Source organism: Taeniopygia guttata, chromosome 18 (assembly GCF_048771995.1).
Source record: "Taeniopygia guttata chromosome 18, bTaeGut7.mat, whole genome shotgun sequence".
NCBI lineage: Eukaryota > Metazoa > Chordata > Aves > Passeriformes > Estrildidae > Taeniopygia > Taeniopygia guttata.
In genome coordinates, this window is record NC_133043.1 from 5,434,073 (window position 1) to 5,451,545 (window position 17,473).

The 17,473-nt window shown below is 51.8% G+C and overlaps 1 protein-coding gene across 2 annotated transcripts in view; it reads right to left on the reverse strand.

Annotated features, from left to right (window-relative positions):
- Positions 1–3,424: 3,424 nt before the first annotated feature.
- The window catches only part of DNAH9 (dynein axonemal heavy chain 9), a 136,131-nt gene continuing 122,082 nt past the window's right edge, over positions 3,425–17,473 (reverse strand). For both annotated transcript variants that reach the window (XM_072937044.1, XM_072937045.1), the window contains 4 exons: positions 17,223–17,393; positions 14,213–14,395; positions 8,059–8,448; positions 3,425–3,740 (listed from right to left, as the gene is read on the reverse strand). In XM_072937044.1, coding sequence (XP_072793145.1) covers positions 3,513–3,740; positions 8,059–8,448; positions 14,213–14,395; positions 17,223–17,393 — 972 coding nt within the window. In that variant the 3' untranslated portion in view covers positions 3,425–3,512. The remainder of the gene's footprint in view (positions 3,741–8,058; positions 8,449–14,212; positions 14,396–17,222; positions 17,394–17,473) is intronic.

Below are 17,473 nucleotides of genomic sequence, written 5' to 3' on the forward strand. Positions count from 1 at the left end.
AGAGTTCAGTCAATTTTACCTGACATTAAGTGTTCAATAGCACAATTTTCCTTCTCTCGCTTTCATCTCTTTGGAAAATGTCACCAAACTAGAGTTAACCAATTGACCACAGACCTTTTCAGGAGTCAGGCCCAAAGGAGCCCCACGGATGCAGAGAAAGGCTGAGAGCCAGGCTGGGATCCCCTGGGCACCCCAAAACACCAACATGATTGTTTAAAACATTTAAACAATTAGGCTGGGCCATGCTGGGGGTGCTGAAGGAAGGGCTGAAGGGGTTCAGCAGGTTTGGGGAGCTGGGTAAGGAGTGGGGTCAGGGCTGTAGGGCAGAGAGCACCCTCAGGCCTGCTGAGATTTGTTCCAGTGGTGGCAAAGTCACTCCCCAGGGTCTCCAATTTTATGTAAAAGGGAGAAGCCACATGTTCCCTGTTATCAAACTGCCCGAAAATCACAGAATCCCAGGATGGGCTGGGTTGGGAGGGACCTTAACGCCCATCCCATGGCAGGGACAGCTCCCACTGTCCCAGGCTGCTCCCAGCCCTGTCCAGCCTGGCCTTGGGCACTGCCAGGGATTCAGGGTGGGCACCCTGTGCCAGGGCCTGCCCACCTCACAGGGAACAATTCCCAATTCCCAAAATCCCATCCAGCCCTGCCCTGTGTCACTGGGAGCCATTCCCTGGGTCCTGTCCCCCATCCCTTGTCAATTCTCTCATCTCTTTGTAGCTCCTTCAGGTCCTGGAAGGCCACAGTGAGATCATCCCTGGTCTCCTTTCCAGGTGAACAATCCCAGCCTTTCCTCCAGCAGAGCTGCTCCAGCCTCTGCTCATCCTGGAGCCTCTCTGGGCTCTGCAGCAGCTCCAGCTCCAGCTGGGATCCTCCACCCCAGCCCAGGGGAGCAGAGGAAGGTGCCCATGGCAGTGCCAAGTGGGCAGCTGTCTCCAAGAGCTCATGGACAGAAAGCCTTGACCTTTGGCTAATGAATCACTCCTAATGAAAAGCCTGTCCAGCTGGATTTAATTGCCTGGTTTGGGCAGATATGGCTGGAAAATCTCAAGCCTGTCAAGATTTTTTCCACCCCCTAAAGCATCAAATTATTCACCGTCCTCTTGTAGCATTTTGCAGCCAACTCTTTCCTGTGATGATTTTCAAAGGATGAAGAATGAGCACCCTGGTGACATTTCTAGTATCTATAAATATCTCCTCACTACCCTGCCTGCCCAACTGGTGAATTATGCAGGGAGATATATATAATAAAACAATCAGATCCATTTTGTTGTCAACAGACCATTCTTCTTCAGCTGACAGGAGAACAGCTCAGGCTGTGGCTCTGGAAAGAGCAGGCAGTGCCTGGGGAGTTACTGAGCTTCTCCTTTCCTGGATGTACAGGGGCAGCTTGGAGGGCAACACTGAGCAGAGAGAGGCTCTGCTATGCTGGAAAAAGGAGGAAAGGTTGTAAAAGATAAAAAGAATGAAGCTTAGGAGAGCAAAAGTCTCTGGAATGGCAGGAAATCCCACATCCAGAACACTGAGAATCACATGGAATCACAAACAGCATCACTGAGGTTGGAAAAGATCTCAAAGACCATCGAGGCCAAGCTGTGCCCCATCCCCACCCTGTCCCCAGCCCAGAGCTCTGAGTGCCACCTCCAGGAATTCCCTGGGCACCTCCAGGATGGGGATCCAACCCTCCCTGGGCAGTTCCAAGGCCTGAGCTCCCTTTCCGTGGGGAAATTCCTGCTGGTTCCACCCTGAGCCTCCCCTGGCCCAGCCTGAGGCCGTTCCCTCTCCTCCTGTCCCTGTTTCCTGGGATGAGATGCCAAATTCCCCCCGGCTGTCCCCTCCTGTCAGGAACTGTGCAGAGCCACAAGGTTCCCTCTGGTAAAAGCAGCCTTGATGATGTCCCAGTGAAGGACTAACCCAGCATGATGGATTATCTGGAGCACCATGAACTTCCTTCCACTCCTTCTCTTTTGTGTTTAATTCAGCAGTGCTCTGTTCATGCATCTCAACCTCCTGCACGCTGAAATACACGGAGAATTTAATGTGCCCAACTCTGCAGAGCTGTGGGAAGTGACCAGTTTACATTTCATGTCTAATTGGCAGGTCTTAATTTAAATTGGGAGGGATTTAATTTAATAGCAAAGCTTTCCCCAGCTAGTAGACCTCTTCTAGCAGGGACTCATTATGTGGGATACTCTGCAGACCCTGTTGCCTCATTTATGGGTTAGAGGCAATTTTAAAAAGCCAGCTTAAGACAGCTCTCTCCCTTCCATTAGATATTTGCAGATGGCTTTTGCTAAGCCATAACTAGCTCCTTCATCATTAATTTTTGGGGGCTGTGCCTTGGGGAGAGCGCCTAGCAATTAAAAAAAGTTCTTACCAGAGAGTTTGCCCTCCTTACCTTCATCCAGAAGTTTGTCGTTCTCCAGGACTGCAGGGATGAGGATTTTGGATGTTGTCATTCCTGCAGGGAGAGAGCTGCTGTGCTGCTCGGGGCAGGAGAGTTCCTGTGCATCTCCTGCAAAGCCTGAGGGCTTCCCCCTCCTCAGTGCCTCTCAGGGGGTGTCGATTTCTCTTTCGGGGTTCTGATGGTCAGGGTGACCCCAAGAGAGATCATAAAGAGTCTTTGCTTCCCTAGCCCGAACGCAGGCAAAGAAGGAGCCTGGAATGCTTCTGATTGTGCTCTCAAGGTTGTTTATTTCTTCTTATCTAAACATTCTTCCTCTGACCTGCTGAGCTCTGCCTAACAAGGAGGCTGTGGCATCCTGCCCTTGAGCCCTGGGCTGCTCCCACATTATAACCTCAAAACTACGTGTCTATGTTTACAATTTATTACCAATTCCCATCATCTATGTTAGACTGTGAATCTCTACCTTAAACCAACAGAAAAGTGTCACCATCACACCAAGACATGGAGGGCAAGGAGAAAGGAAAGCAGGTCAGGACACGCCCAAATCTGTCCATCTTGTACCCCCTTGAACCCCATTCTAAAAATCCCAAATTTCTACTTTTTCATCCTATGTTAGTTCAACTACCACACTGCTCAAACCCTTGTGGCTTGTAATTCCTCATACAAAATTGAGAGTTTTTTCCATGGGCTAAAATCAAAGCCATGGGTGGTTTTGACTTCATGCCAAGGGTCTGGAGCCAGCCAGGGCAGCCAGAGGGATGTGCTGGGCTCCCACAAGTGGGAGCAAAGCTGATCCCCTGGACTGGCAGAGAATTGAGCACATCTTCTGCCACGTGCCAAAGCCACCCACAAAACCACTCAGTGTGAGATGAGGCTCTGGGAAACCAAACAGTGCCCACAGAAATGCTGTCCTGGTTGAACCCCAGCAGCAGCCAAGCCCCCCCACGCCCCCAGCTCCCTCCCTCCCTGTTTTGGTCACATCCCCAGGACACAGAGATAACTTGGGAGTCCACCAGAGAGATGGAACTTGGTTTAACTCAGCATTTCATTGTATAAACTGTGTGACATTGTGGGGGATTTGCAGAGCAGGGGCTGTGCTGGTGCCTCAGATCTGCAGCAGCAAGGCCACACCAGCGAGCACCCACTTGGACGGCTTCTCCTTCGTTTTGAGGTTAAAAGTCCACACGTAGGTCGGCCCTCTCTGGCGTGTTTTGTACAGAGGACACGGGTACAGGCCCCGGGTGTCCTGCTTCTCATCAGGAACAGCCCTGATGAACACCACAGGCATGGCTGGGGTCAGCTCCTTGAGCCTGGCCTCCGTGATGGTCCCGGCCTGCAGAGAGAAGAACAGGTCACATCTCCAAGGTGTCCACCAGCTCTCCGATGCACCTGAGCCCCCATGATCTTCATCCAGGCTGCTCCTGCTGGGGAGGGGCAAACAGCTCCTCCAGGGTCAAGGGGCTGGATGAGCCTCTTTGAGGAAGCAACTCTGGATCCAAGAGCTCCTGTCTCACCTGTCTTTGATCCAAGAGCTCCTGTCTCACCCATCTCTGGATCCAAGAGCTCCTGTCTCACCTGTCTTTGATCCAAGAGCTCCTGTCTCACCTGCTCTGGATCCAAGACCTCCCTGTCTCACCACAACCCTCCTCAACGTAGATCATCTCAAGGCTCCAGCTGCCTGCACTCCCACAAGATGCTCAAACCCTCCCATCCCAGCTGGATTTCATGTGGGAATACTGCCCTTGGCCCTGTCCAGCCATATTATCATCAAAGTTTCACTTCTCTTCTCCTGGTTTCTTTCCTCTTGTCCTGTGCCAGGGAACAGGAACAGGACAAGAGGAAAACCTGAGCCAGGGCAGGCTCAGGGTGGACATCAGGAGGAATTTCTTAGCTGATAGGGTGATGAAGCATTGCCCAGGGAGGTTTGGAGTGCCCATCCCTGGAGGTGTCCCCGGAACACCTGGAGGTGGCACTCAGAGCTCGGGGCTGGGGACAAGGTGGGCATTGGGCACAGCTGGGACTCAATGACCTCGGAGACATTTTCCGAGCTCAGAGATCCTGGATTATGCTCATGCATCTCTTTCTCAGAGTGTTCCAGACCAGAATCACCTTGTGGGAGGGAGGGTGGACACCTGAAACCACTGGGATGGAGAACAGCCCCAAAACAGGCTTGTTCTCACTCTCATGACTCAACCAAGAGAATTCAAAATGACTTTTCTGAGGGAATATCACCATTAAATATCAAGTCCCATTATTCTCCTCCCAGCAATGCCCTGCCCAGCAGGCTGCCCAACGCAGGAGAGGGAGAGAACCCTGCCAGGGCAAGAAATCAAGTTTGTTTCTCTAATTTGGGTCTCTCTAGCATTTTCTCTCTCTCTTCCTGACAATAAAATACGCTGCACATCAATCCATTTCCAGGGAAAACTGCCTAATGGAGGCTAGAGAGACCAAATGAAAACAAACAGGGAAATGGAAACTAAACTTTTCAGCACTAAAGAAACTGCTTCTCACTGCAGCAGAGCTTCACATATCATCATTATTCCAAATGCTCTTGGATCCGAGTTATGGGGTGAGATTCAACCACTCCAGCAGTTTATTTAGTTCTATAACAAGCGAAGAAAAACCATCCCTCCTGCAACACACCTTGATTTAATTGTACTAATGCCATCTGTTATGCTCAGCTATGAAAAATCCAACTCTCATTTAAGATTTTATATTTCCAACGTGCTGAGCAAACATTAAATAATTCGTATAATACCGTGCAAAGTAGCTATTTATGAAACATTATTATGCACTCTTCTTAAGTTCACACCTTTCATTTCTGAGACTGGGTTTTAATCAGGTCTGTCTCTTTTTTTTTTACTGCTGAGAATACTTCAAATGAAATTTCCAAGAGATATGCTACCTATTTCTGTGTTAACAAGAGCTGAAATCTTCCTGAGGTACCTCCACGTAAGATATCATTTTGTTATGTCTGGGCTGATTCTCATTTGCATTTTTTATCGCTCTCATCATCAGAAATTAATTCTGCTCTGAAAGCAGTTCTTCCTGACTAGCAGCCGTGGTGCAGAACCACCATTCTGTGCCTGGAGAGCTCAGATCCTAAAGGATCCCTCCCTTCTGCTGTCCTGGATTGCCAGCAGCCAGCTGAGCGTGGCCGCGTGGCAGTGCCACGTGTCACCGGGGCTGGGGGCACCGAGAGCTGCCATGAGCCCGGGGTGGTGCCAGATGGGCCCAAACCCAGCCCCGGTGAGCCACAGCCCTGCCAGCCCTGCACGGGGATGGTCCCAGCACGGGTTCCTCACACCACAGCCCCCGTGGGGTCAGCTGGCACAGGGACCCCAGCATGGCCTGGCTGCCTTGGGGATGGGGTCACCTGTGAGCAGGGAAAGGGACAGAGAGGCAGCAGGAAAGGGGACATGGAGCCAGCAGGAAAGGGACATGGAGCCAGCAGGGAAAGGGGACATGGAGCCAGCAGGGAAAGGGACACGGAGCCAACAGGGAAAGGGACATGGAGCCAGCAGGAAAAGGGACACAGAGCCAGCAGGGAAAGGGACACGGAGCCAGCAGGAAAAGGGACACAGAGCCAGCAGGGAAAGGGACATGGAGCCAGCAGGGAACAGGACACGGAGCCAGCAGGGAAAGGGACATGGAGCCAGCAGGGAAAGGGACATGGAGCCAGCAGGGAAAGGAACACGGAGCCAGCAGGGAAAGGGACATGGAGCCAGCAGGGAAAGGGACACGGAGCCAGCAGGGAACAGGACATGGAGCCAGCAGGGAAAGGGACACGGAGCCAGCAGGGAAAGGGACACAGAGCCAGCAGGGAAAGGGACACGGAGCCAGCAGGGAGCACTCCAAGGTGGTCCATGAGCGATGGGGTCAGTGGCTTCAGCTGGACAAGGGGAATGAAAAAACTCTTCCCTGTGGGGGTGGTGAGGCCCTTGCCCTGTGGCTGCCCCATCCCTGGAGGAGCCCAAGGCCAGGCTGGACAGGGCTTGGAGCAGCCTGGGACAGTGGAAGGTGTCCCTGCCCGTGGTGGGGTGGAATGAGCTGATTTTTGAGGTCCCTTCCAGCCCAAGGCAGTCAGGGATCCTGTGGTTCCGTGGCAGGGCTGTGCCGTGCGCGGCTGCCAAAGCTCCGTGGAGCACACGTGGTGTGAGACCCACCCTGCCCTGGTCCCACCACGCTCCAGCCCCCTTGGGGAGGGGCAGGGCACCCTCCTGGCATCAAACTCTGTGATGCAGAGAGCAAGAAAGCCAAGAATCACTCAGCAGCGTGAGATGAAATGTCTCCAGGCATCCCCAGTCACAGCATCCTTCTGACTGTCACTGAGTCCCAGTGACTTTAACAGGGCTGCAGCAAGGGATCATTTGCACCCAAAATAATCTGCTTAGTTTCATTTCATCTAACAGCTGCCTGCTGTTTTGTAATGAATGTTTTATAAATTTAAGACACCCAAGGGCAAACATAAATGTTTAAATAAATAGAAAAATGTGAGTAGCAGAACATAGAAGGACTCTTTCCTTTTTTGGAGGCACAACCTAAATGTGAAATATTCTTTTAAAAGTAGAGGTGATCCCCAGAGGAATTCTTCTAAACGTGGCCTGCCGTTTTTATCAGAGGATTAATTTGGAAGGAGTACACAACCCAAAAGAGCTGTGCACCTGTTTTAAAAGTCCTGCATCCATTAATGCACACTGGTACTCACTGGATTACAGGTAAATTGAATAGTTCCACTAGGTAGAAATGATATTTCAGTGGGAGCAGCAACACATAAAAATATCCTTTTCCTTTCTGAAATAAATTGAAGCATGATACCCAGAATGAATGGCTCCATGATCATAATTGCTCAGTATCTTTCAATCACAAGGAAAATGTAATAGGAAAAACACATTTACTGGCGTTGGGATGGTCTCTGAAGACAAATCCCATTGCTGGATGCAATCACCCAGACTAGTTATTGGAGGGGGCAGAGGGGAGAAGCCAAGTATTTCCCAAATATTTCTGGATTTGCACCACCAAAGCCTCTCACTCTTCACTTCCAACATTGCCTGGAGGTGGGTAAAACCCAGACAAAACTAATTTTCTGGTCATGGTGGCAGAGAAAACATAACAGAAAGTACTGGAATGTTCTTAAATGGAGTATTTGATATGCAGGACCGGGAATTTTTAAAAGCTTTCTCTGTTCTGGTGTGTCCAGCTGATTTCTGTCAGGTTTTTAGGGCAGCAGAAATCCAGTGTTTCCTGTGGCAGGGGCTGGGATCCTCCTGGGGCTGTGTGTGGAGAAGGGAACAGCCAGGGAGCTGTGGGGGCAGAGCTGGGAGCTCTGGTCCTGCCCTGCTGCTGTGAGCAGAGATCTGACCTGGCCCACGGGAGATCCTCACTGCCACCTTCCAGCAGAGCCCTGGCCAATGTTCCCAGCTGCCTGTGCCTTCCCAGACCCAATTCAGGCCATTTCCAGAGCAAAAAACAGCCTGGAGCTTTGAGCTCCCCATTAGGGAGGGCACAGCTTTCCCTAATTTCCCCTCCTTCATGGAAAACCATTGCAGAGAGGGAGACGATTCACGACAAATAAGTGGAGAGCGTTGGATCAGAATTTCAGGGCCACACCTGTGGCTTCTCCCTCACCTGCAGAGCCTTGCAGAGCTCACCTGAGCATCCCAGCGTGCTCCCTCCATGAACAGCCCATGGACATAGGCCCCCTCACGAGGAGCGCTGGCAAAATCCTCTCTGCTCTTCTTCGTCACGTCGCACTGCAGCGTCATCTTGTCCAGGGGCCACTTGTTTTTCCTGGCCGTGGTCTGCATGACGGCTGTCAGGAGGGCCTGGGGGTTGAAGAACCCTCCGAGCCAGAGCGTGGAGGGCAGGGAGAAGTCCCTGGTCCAGGCTTCCAGCTCGCTGATGCGAGCCAGCAGGTCAGCAAACCAGGAGCCCAGGCTGGCAGTGGAGGGGTAAGACCTCCGCACCCAGGACTCGGGCACCGTGCCCAGGAAGAGGCAGCTCTGCAAGGTCTCCATGTCGCTGGTCATGGTCAGTTCCCCCTGGTGAGAGAGGGCACAGTCAGCACTGAGCACTGCCCAGGGCACGGGGAAGGGCACAGAGTCCCACGCAGACACCACTGGACACAGACTGTGGGTGACTCCATGAGTTTGGGCTTTTCCTGCACACTTTCTATTGCATATTCCTGCACCCTGCTGTAAAAATGCTGCTGGGAGGAAAAGCTGTGTTTAGTGACAGCAGCAGGGCTGCCCCTCGGTTGTCCCAGTGTTATTTCTGGTTTTTCTCATGGACTGGCAGATCTTCAGGGGTGTAAAGTTGTTCTCACTCACTGCCAGGGCAGGATACTGGAGTTTCTGATTATATACTCCAAAACTGTCCAAATATTTGCTATATTGAGTCCTATCCCCCTCCTCTCTTCCACTTCCCCTCACTCCTCCCCTCATTTACTGCTTTGCAGTGCAAGATTTTCTTTTTGACTTCACGTGTTGTCTGCAAATGTAATCACAGCTCCTTCCACAGCAGGGAAGGAGCACAACAAAGTAAGATATGATTCAGCCAAATGAGATAAGGAGAGAGGTTTGACTTTTCCTTTGTGAAGCAATTAATTAGTTTCAAAGCTTTTAGAAACCTGTATCAGTTCTGCCAGAAGAGCTCAATTCCAGGACATTCCACTGAAAAACAACTGTGAGGGTGGCTGAAACAACTGGGGCAGGTTGTCCACAGAGGCTGTGGAGTCTCCATCCTTGGAAATGTTCAGAACCCACCAGGGCATGGTCCAGAACAACCTGCTCTGCCTGAGCCTGCTCGGGATGGGGCTGGAGCAGACATTTCCTGACCAGCTCCTCTGTGATTCTGCCTCCCTCAAGCCAAGCAGGACACAAAGAGAAACTCTCCAAACGCCAGCTCAGCTTCCCTGGTGTGGAATGGTCTCCACAGCCCAAACCTCTGCAGCTCTGTGCTCAGCTGGACGGGTACAGCACCCCCAGAACTTTGGAGACCCACAGATAATGGCCATCACTGCTCCCCGTTATAAGCACTTCCTTTTGTTCCCTTTTCGCTTTGCCAAAATTTATCTCATTTACAATTTCTCTTTGCCTCGGGCTAAGTGTTTTTGGAAAGATTAACTGAAATCAGTTGAGCCATCGCTGAGAACGAGGGGGAGGGAATTGGGTCAGTCTATTCACATTAAAAGATCCCAACTGTTCTTTCACAGGACCTCAGTGCCTCCAGCCATGAGGTCAGCAGAGGTGCCCTTTGCTGGGGCCACAAAAATCTGTGAAGCTTTAGCAAAAGTTGAAATCTTCTTAAAGCAGCCCCCGCAGTTGTTTAGCAATGCTTGTCAGAGCCCAGGAGTTCAAGATCTCTGCAGCTTGTTCATGCTGACCATGCCCTGTGGGACACACTGACAGCTGAAAAAAACCCTTTAATATCACCAAATCCAGCCATATAACTGTGGCTTGGACAAGGGGTGGCAATTAGATTTAATGTGGGGAAGAATGTGCTGTTTAATATTGCTAGGGGAACCAGGGGATGCAGAGTGTGCAAATGAGCCACAAGCAAAATTAACCACAGGAATCTGTAACACGGGCTGCAAAGCTCTCCCCAAACCCTGCCACGCCTCATGGCAGGGAAGGAGATGGGCTCTGCAGAAAAGGCTCCTCAGAGGCTGCAGCAGCCTCAGCTGGGATGCAGAGACATCCTGGAGAGCAGATTTCTGGTGGATGGAGAAAATCCTGAGTACAAAGGGTTTAAGATGGGTTCCGAAGCTACAGCAGCAAATAAGGTGAAAAGAAAAGCTGGAAGAAGGAGCACTTGCAGTTGACACTAAAATATGAGGAACAACCTCCTGAAATCTCCATCATGATCTCCATCCTCAGGAGAAACTGGACACAAAGGAACCATCAGTGGGCTGGGCTGGGCATGGCAGGACCATGCAGAAGAACAAGCAGCTCTGCTCTGGCCACAGCAGGACACTGGAACAGGAGGAATTTGTGCTCCTGGAAGTGTTTTGATGTGGGTAAGAACATGGCAGAATGTGTGCAAGCAAATTGATTTAAAGACAGCCCCCTCTCTATCATATATCATGTCTAGTTTTACTTTCAGGAAACAAATGAATTAGCAAATGTAATTCTCAGCAAGGCTTGAGAAAGCAATTTTTAAAGCCTGCGCACTCAAGCATGCTTTGAGTCTCCTGTGGGGGTTCAAAGCATCTACAGCAGCAATCTCATAGAGTTGTCCAAACACAATTATGCATAAATTTGCATTTCAGATGCTGAATACTAAAGTGCATCAGAAATTATTCGATTTTTAATTTTTTTCCCAAACGCTGGGTGTAATTTTCATTTAAAGACACCCTTGGAGGAAATCCTAATCAGCCTGCAGCCATTCCCTCAAGATGAGCACACTACAGGCACAAACTGTTTCCTCAGTTCAGGTTATTTTCACTTGATACCCAGCTTGCCGATCAAAATTTGGTCTTTGTTATTTTACAATATATATTATCCTCATTTTGGAGGTTCATCCTTCATTCAAATTGCAAACCAGAGGATCTGCTTGCAAAAAATGAGGCTGGTACAACATTAACATGCAAGTGCTTCAGCCCAGCCTCTGGTTCCACCCAAGCCAGCCAGAACAAAGGGCTTTGAAATGCAACATGCCAGTTATTTCTGATGGCTACCAGTCTATTGCAATTTCTCTTCCTCCTAATGGGATGTCTCCTATTTTTGGACCAAACAATCACTTTCTGCTACCATGACATGATGAATTATTCAAAAATTCAAATTAGGCGTGACATTTCTAAATCTCCTTCTTTTGGCAGATCCTTCAGTCAGTTAAAAACAATAAGCCTTGTTTTCTCTGGGCTTTATTTATTCTCTGCTGAGCTCTGTGGGGCCTGGCTTGTAAACTCTCCTCCTCTGAGTGCTGTCAGTGCAGGCCCCCAGCCCCAGAGATGAAGGAGCCTTAGAGCTCTTTAATTGTCAGGAAGGGCAATTAAAGCAGGATTTCCTCAGGGTAAGGCCCAGAGTCAAGTCAGGGCAGCATCAGAAGAGCCATCAGCCCCCTCTGGCTGCTCTGTGTCCCCCAGGTGTGGGAGGGATGCTGAGCAGGGTTTTGGGTCATGCACAAGGTCTAATTCAGCTCTGCAGGGACCCACAGGGGAAACCTGGTTTGGATCTCAGGAGAGCTTTCTTCAGGCAGTGGGCTGTAAAGCCCTGGGACAGGCTGTGCTGCAGTCACCAACACAGGCTGGCAGAATATTCCGAGCTGGAAGGGGCCCTCAAGGATCAGCGAGTCCAGCTCTTAAGTAAAAGGCCAGTCCAGGGGTTGAACACACAGCCTTGGTGGGGTCAGCACCAGCTGAGCCCAAGTACCCTGGAAGTGGACAAAAAACCATCTGGATGTGGCACCTGAGGCCGTGGTCCAGGGGTGAGCACGGTGGTGCTGTTGGGGTGGTGGCTGGACTTGGGGATCCCAAAGGGCTTCTCCAGCATTAAGGACTCCATGGTTCCTGGGATTGCCCACTGATGGCCTCTCACAGCCTTCAGGTGTGCCTCTTGGCAAACACCAGGTTTGCCAAACACCAGGTTTGCCAAACACCAGAAATGCCAAACGCTGCTCTGCTCTGCAGTTCTCCTCCAGTCCCAGCCCCAGGATGTCTCTGCGTCCCAGCTGAGGCTGCTGCAGCCTCTGAGGAGCCTTTTCTGCAGAGCCCATCTCCTTCCCTGCCATGAGGCGTGGCAGGGTGTGGGGAGAGCTTTGCAGCCCGTGTTACAGATTCCTGTGCTTAATTTTGTTTGTGGCTCATTTGCACACTCTGCATCCCCTGGTTCCCCTATTGATATTAAACAGTACATTCTTCCCCACATTAAATCTAATTGCCACCCCTTGTCCAAGCACAATTATATCTTGTTTGGGGCTCTGGGATTGATACATTAAATCACTTCTGTTTACCTGTCTCAGGAAATGGAATTTTCAATTCCAGCTAGAAAATAAGAGAAATCTGTTTATGATAATTGACTACATAAATATCAGCTTCTTTCCAAACACCCTGACCCACCACCTGTGTTGGGGATATCTCTGCTTTAACAAGCCCCAGCAGCAAATGCAGGGCACACACATCTGCAGCTGCTGGCTCCAGGCTGCATTGCTGTGCTACACGTGTGCCTTCCCAAGGGATGGACAGCAGCTGGCCGTGGGGAGGGGTCCCTAGGGGGCACAGGGTGCAGGGGCAGTGATGTTAGAGCGCAGCTCCTCACTCCCTGGCAGTGCAGCCCCATCCCTGCTGGCTCATCCTAAGGGGCACTCACTCAGAGCCTTTTCTGGTTTGTCCCCCAGCCTGGGGGGATGCAGCAGGTGACTTCTCCTACCAGGGCATGCAGCATCAGTCACAGCCCTCCCTCACACCCCACTGAACCAGAAATCTGCACCCCAGCTGGTGTGGCAAAGGCAGCACCAGGGGGACACAGACACCCCTGTCCCGGTTCCACATCAGGGTGGGGATCAGCTGCAGTGGAGCCCCAAGCACGTGGCTCACACCCAGCTGTATCTCTTCCAAAACTCTTCTGATTCAAGCCTTCTTCTTTTACAGTTCTGGACATTTTGTGCCTTCACACAAAACCAATCTTTGATTTCAGCTCAGCCTGTGCCGCTGAGATATTTTGTTCCAAGCTCCTCCTGGACATCTGATGCAAAGGTGTGATTTTTGGCTCACCTTTAAGTAGGCCATGTGTCAATTTGTGAGTGACCTGCTGTAGCTGTGGCACAATCTGGGGTGGCCAGAAGTGCTCATCCTGTTCCCAAAAGCCAAGCACTGCTGTGTGTGCCTGCAGACACTGTGCCACTGCAAATCCACCTGGGAGCCCTGTGGAGCCAGGATGGCTTTGCAGCAAATTCTTCTCTGTGACCCTTTATATTCCCTGAGCAGCATCCTGCAGGATTTTCCAGCTCTCCTACTGATGCCTTAGGATTTCAGCTTTTCTGTTTTTCAGGTCCTGCAGTGCATTAGTGCACAGCTCTGAGCTCCATATAAAGTGTGGCTAACTGCCTCCACACTTTGGGCAGACAGAGCAATCCCTCTGGGCCTGAGATCCAAGGACAATCCACAGGCCCTGAAAAGTACAAAGAAAAGTGAATTGTGGGCAGCAAACTGGGTGAATGTGACTTCATTACCTGAAGCTGTAATTGGAGAATTAACACCTGATATGCAAATATACCAAACTTTTATCTGTGTAAAAAACTGGTGACCATTGTGATGCTTAAGTTTGAGCTTTCACATTTCCCAGCTCTGCACTGCACTGGGAAATAACTCTGAGCTGCACACAAAGTGCCAGCAGCTCTCCTCACAGCTCAGGCACACACAACAATCCTTTGCCAGCCCCAGAACCAAGGACACACTGCAGCTCCAGCCCCAAAAAGTGCAGCCAGCAGGGAATGGAGGAGAGCAGCCTGGGAGGGTGGGACTGCAGCACCTGGAGCTGGAACTGGGCACTGAACCCCGATGTGGGAATGGCCCAGAACTCATCAAAGTGTGAGAACTCCTGACTCTGAGTCCACCTTGGCCCATCTTGGGTGCAGCCCTGGCTGGGCTCTTGTGCTGCCCAAGGTGTGTCCTTTGAGGCCTTTTGATAAATCCCTGCCTTATTCTTTCCCTCTGCTCCAGGCAGCGTCTCCAGGCATCAATCCTCCATCCTGGGCTCAGCCTCTGCGAGGCTCTGCACTGCCCAAGGTGTTCCTATCGGAGGCCTTTAATAAATACCCACTTTATTCCCTTTTCTGTGTGCCAGGGAGCCTCTCAGCCGTCGGTACCTTGAGGCCCAGCTCCAGCTCGGCCAGCGAGCGCCGCAGCTCGGCCGTCAGGGCGTTCATGCGCTCGCACTCCTGCAGGGCCACCACGGCGTAGGGAGTCCTCTCCTCCACCCTGGCCAGCAGCTCTGCCATGTTGAACTCGTCCGTGAGCTTCTCCAGCATCTCTTCCAGAAGGGCTTGCACCTGTGCCAGAGGGAGGGGAGAGGGGGATGCTGCTCAGTGGTCCCCAGGCTCGCGGCTGCCTGAGCTGGGAGAACTCCCCCTGCCCTGTCGGTGTCTCCAAAACCATCCCCGTCAGCCCTGGGCACCTTTCAAAGGCCTTGCCCCATCCTATTAAAATCCAAATGCTGACAGAAATTAATGTCAGATGAGCAGCTTGCAAAGTGATGGTTTTCAAATGTCCCTGTGACATGTGGCAGCCTCTTCTCTTCTCGGCTCTCTTATTTCTCCTGAGGTCGCACTCACAAGGAGATGGATGGGGCTGGGGCCTCAGCTGAGCCTCAGGACAACACAGCTTATGAGCTGGTTTTCTCTGGTGTATTGATGGAGAGAGGTGATTATATGAAATTGAATTTTAAGCTGAATTTGGCATTCCGGACTAATGGAGCCACGGAAGAAAAGCATAACAAAATAAAATTATTTTCTGCTCACCACCACAGCTTCTTCAGAGCTCTAAATACTAAACTCCAATGCTAGAGGACCTTTTTAATGACTAAAACAATTAAATAAACTCCTTTCTGACAATGAGGCATGAAGCCCTGCTGTCCATGGGATCAGCTGCATTTCCCAGGTTTACTGTGGAAGCTCTCACTCAAAGCTTTGCTTTACTGCTGAGCTGGAACCTGAGCAAGACTGCTCCTTGCTGGGACCTTTTGGGCACACATAACACAGCTAAAATTCTATGATCCCAAGTGCCAAACCTGGCATGAAGGGCCAGTGCCAGGTAGGGCAGGGTAATTTTACAGCCAGGGCCATCAATATTCATATTGCAGGAAGGAAAGGAGCAGCACCAAATGGAAAGGACAGCTTGGGCAATGGCAGAGATCACTGCAGGAAGGAAATGAGCCCTGGGAGCGTGTCCCCAGGCACAAGGCAGGGCACTCAGGTCACACTCTGCCTGCTCTCAGGCAGATTTTATTCCCAGACAGAGCCATGAGCACTTCTGTGCTCCCCTGAGAGTTTTCTTGACTGTCACCAGGAGTTTGCAGGGTGGCCACGACCTCTGACACCACTGCTGGGGCACTCCCTGATCATTTTGCTTCTCTGGGCTGAGGAGTTTATTTGTGTTTCTCCCACAAAAGGAGTGGGAAGGGAAAAGAGGAACTCACATTTTCTATCTCTGAACATCTTGTTTGGCTTTGCTACCCCTGGATTGTTCTTACCACCTCAAATTCGAGTATGAACTGAAAAATGACCACACTGGGCACTTTTAGGAGCCCCTTAGGGTAAGACAGTGCTTCACACCAAGCCAGAGGAAACTCGTGTGAAACCACAGCTTTGTGTGAGCTGCAATTAGCCATTCATTAAATTGCAAATCTTCAAAGACAGAGCTGGCACCTTAAGACTGCAGGAGCAAAAACCTGAGCATGTGTTGGCTGATTCCAGATCTTGTCAGGGATGTTTGGGCAGTGTTTTAATGAGCTGAGAGTTTCCACAGGGAGGGCTGAGATCAGCCCAGGACACAAAGGAGCAGCAGAGGAGTTCAGCTGGAAATAAGGAATTACAAGGCCCTGGGGAGCTGGTGGGACTTGGTGGCAGCAGCAGGACGAGGGCTGAGCTCTGGGTGGCACGCTGTGGGTGGCAGGCAGTGTGCCAGGGGCCCATTGCTATGCCAGTCACAGGGACTGCTGCTCAGGGAAGGTTTGTGCAACACCTTCAGAGGATAAGGAAGGCTCTGCAGTGCACGGGGTAATTAAGAGGCACTGTCCTGTTACTGCCAGCACTCAATTACATCCCACCAGGGTGATGTTCTGCAGAAAACCAGGCTTTAGGCAGGCAAAGGCAGAACACAGAACCATGGACAAGCCTGATGGATGAGACAGGCATCAAACCCCAGAGGCTGCCCCTGAGCACTCTCACCATCTCCTCCTGGGTGCCCACTGCCCTTGAGCACTCTCACATCTCCTCCTCAGCACTCTCACCATCTCTTCCTGAGTCTCCTTTGTCTCTGAGCACTCTCACCATCTCCTCCTGGATCTTCATTCCCCCTGAGCACTCTCACATCTCCTCCTGGGTTCCATCCCCCTGAGCACTCTCACCATCCCCTCCTGGGTGCTCATTCCCCCTGAGCACTCTCACCATCTCCTCCTGGGTCTCCTTTCCCTCTGAGCACTCTCACCATCTCCTCCTGGGTGCCCACTGCCCCTGAGCACTCTCACCATCTCCTCCTGGGTGTCCATCTCCCTGAGCACTCTCACCATCCCCTCTTGGGTGTCCATCCCCCTGAGCACCCTCACCATCTCCTCCTGGATGTCCATCCCCCTGAGCACTCTCACCATCTCCTCCTGGGTGCCCACTGCCCCTGAGCACTCTCACCATCCCCTCCTGGGTCCCCACTCCCCCTGAGCACTCTCACCATCTCCTCCTGGGTCCCCACTCCCCCTGAGCACTCTCACCATCTCCTCCTGGGTCCCCACTCCTCCTGAGCACTCTCACCATCTCCTCCTGGGTGTCCATCCCCCTGAGCACTCTCACCATCTCCTCCTGGGTCCCCACTCCCCCTGAGCACTCTCACCATCTCCTCCTGGGCTTCCATTCCCCCTGAGCACTCTCACCATCTCCTCCTGGGTTTCCATTCCCCCTGAGCACTCTCACCATCTCCTCCTGGGTTCCATCCCCCTGAGCACTCTCACCATCTCCTCCTGGGTCCCCACTCCCCCTGAGCACTCTCACCATCTCCTCCTGGGCTTCCATTCCCCCTGAGCACTCTCACCATCTCCTCCCGGGTCCCCACTCCCCCTGAGCACTCTCACCATCCCCTCCTGGGTTCCATCCCCCTGAGCACTCTCACCATCTCCTCCTGGGCTCCCACAGCCCCCGGGCCCGTGCTGCCGTGGCGGGGCTGCAGCTCCAGCACGGTGCGCAGGAGCCGCTCCGAGCGCTGCGTCAGGAACCCGATCTCGGCGTTGGGGTGCAGCCCGTACAGGTGGGGAGACTCTGCAGGCAGGGCATCGTCTATGTACTGCACAGAGACATTCAGAGCCTGTTAGGAACTGCCCAGGGCACTTTGCCTGGCAGCTTCAGTGCTGGAATCATCCCCCC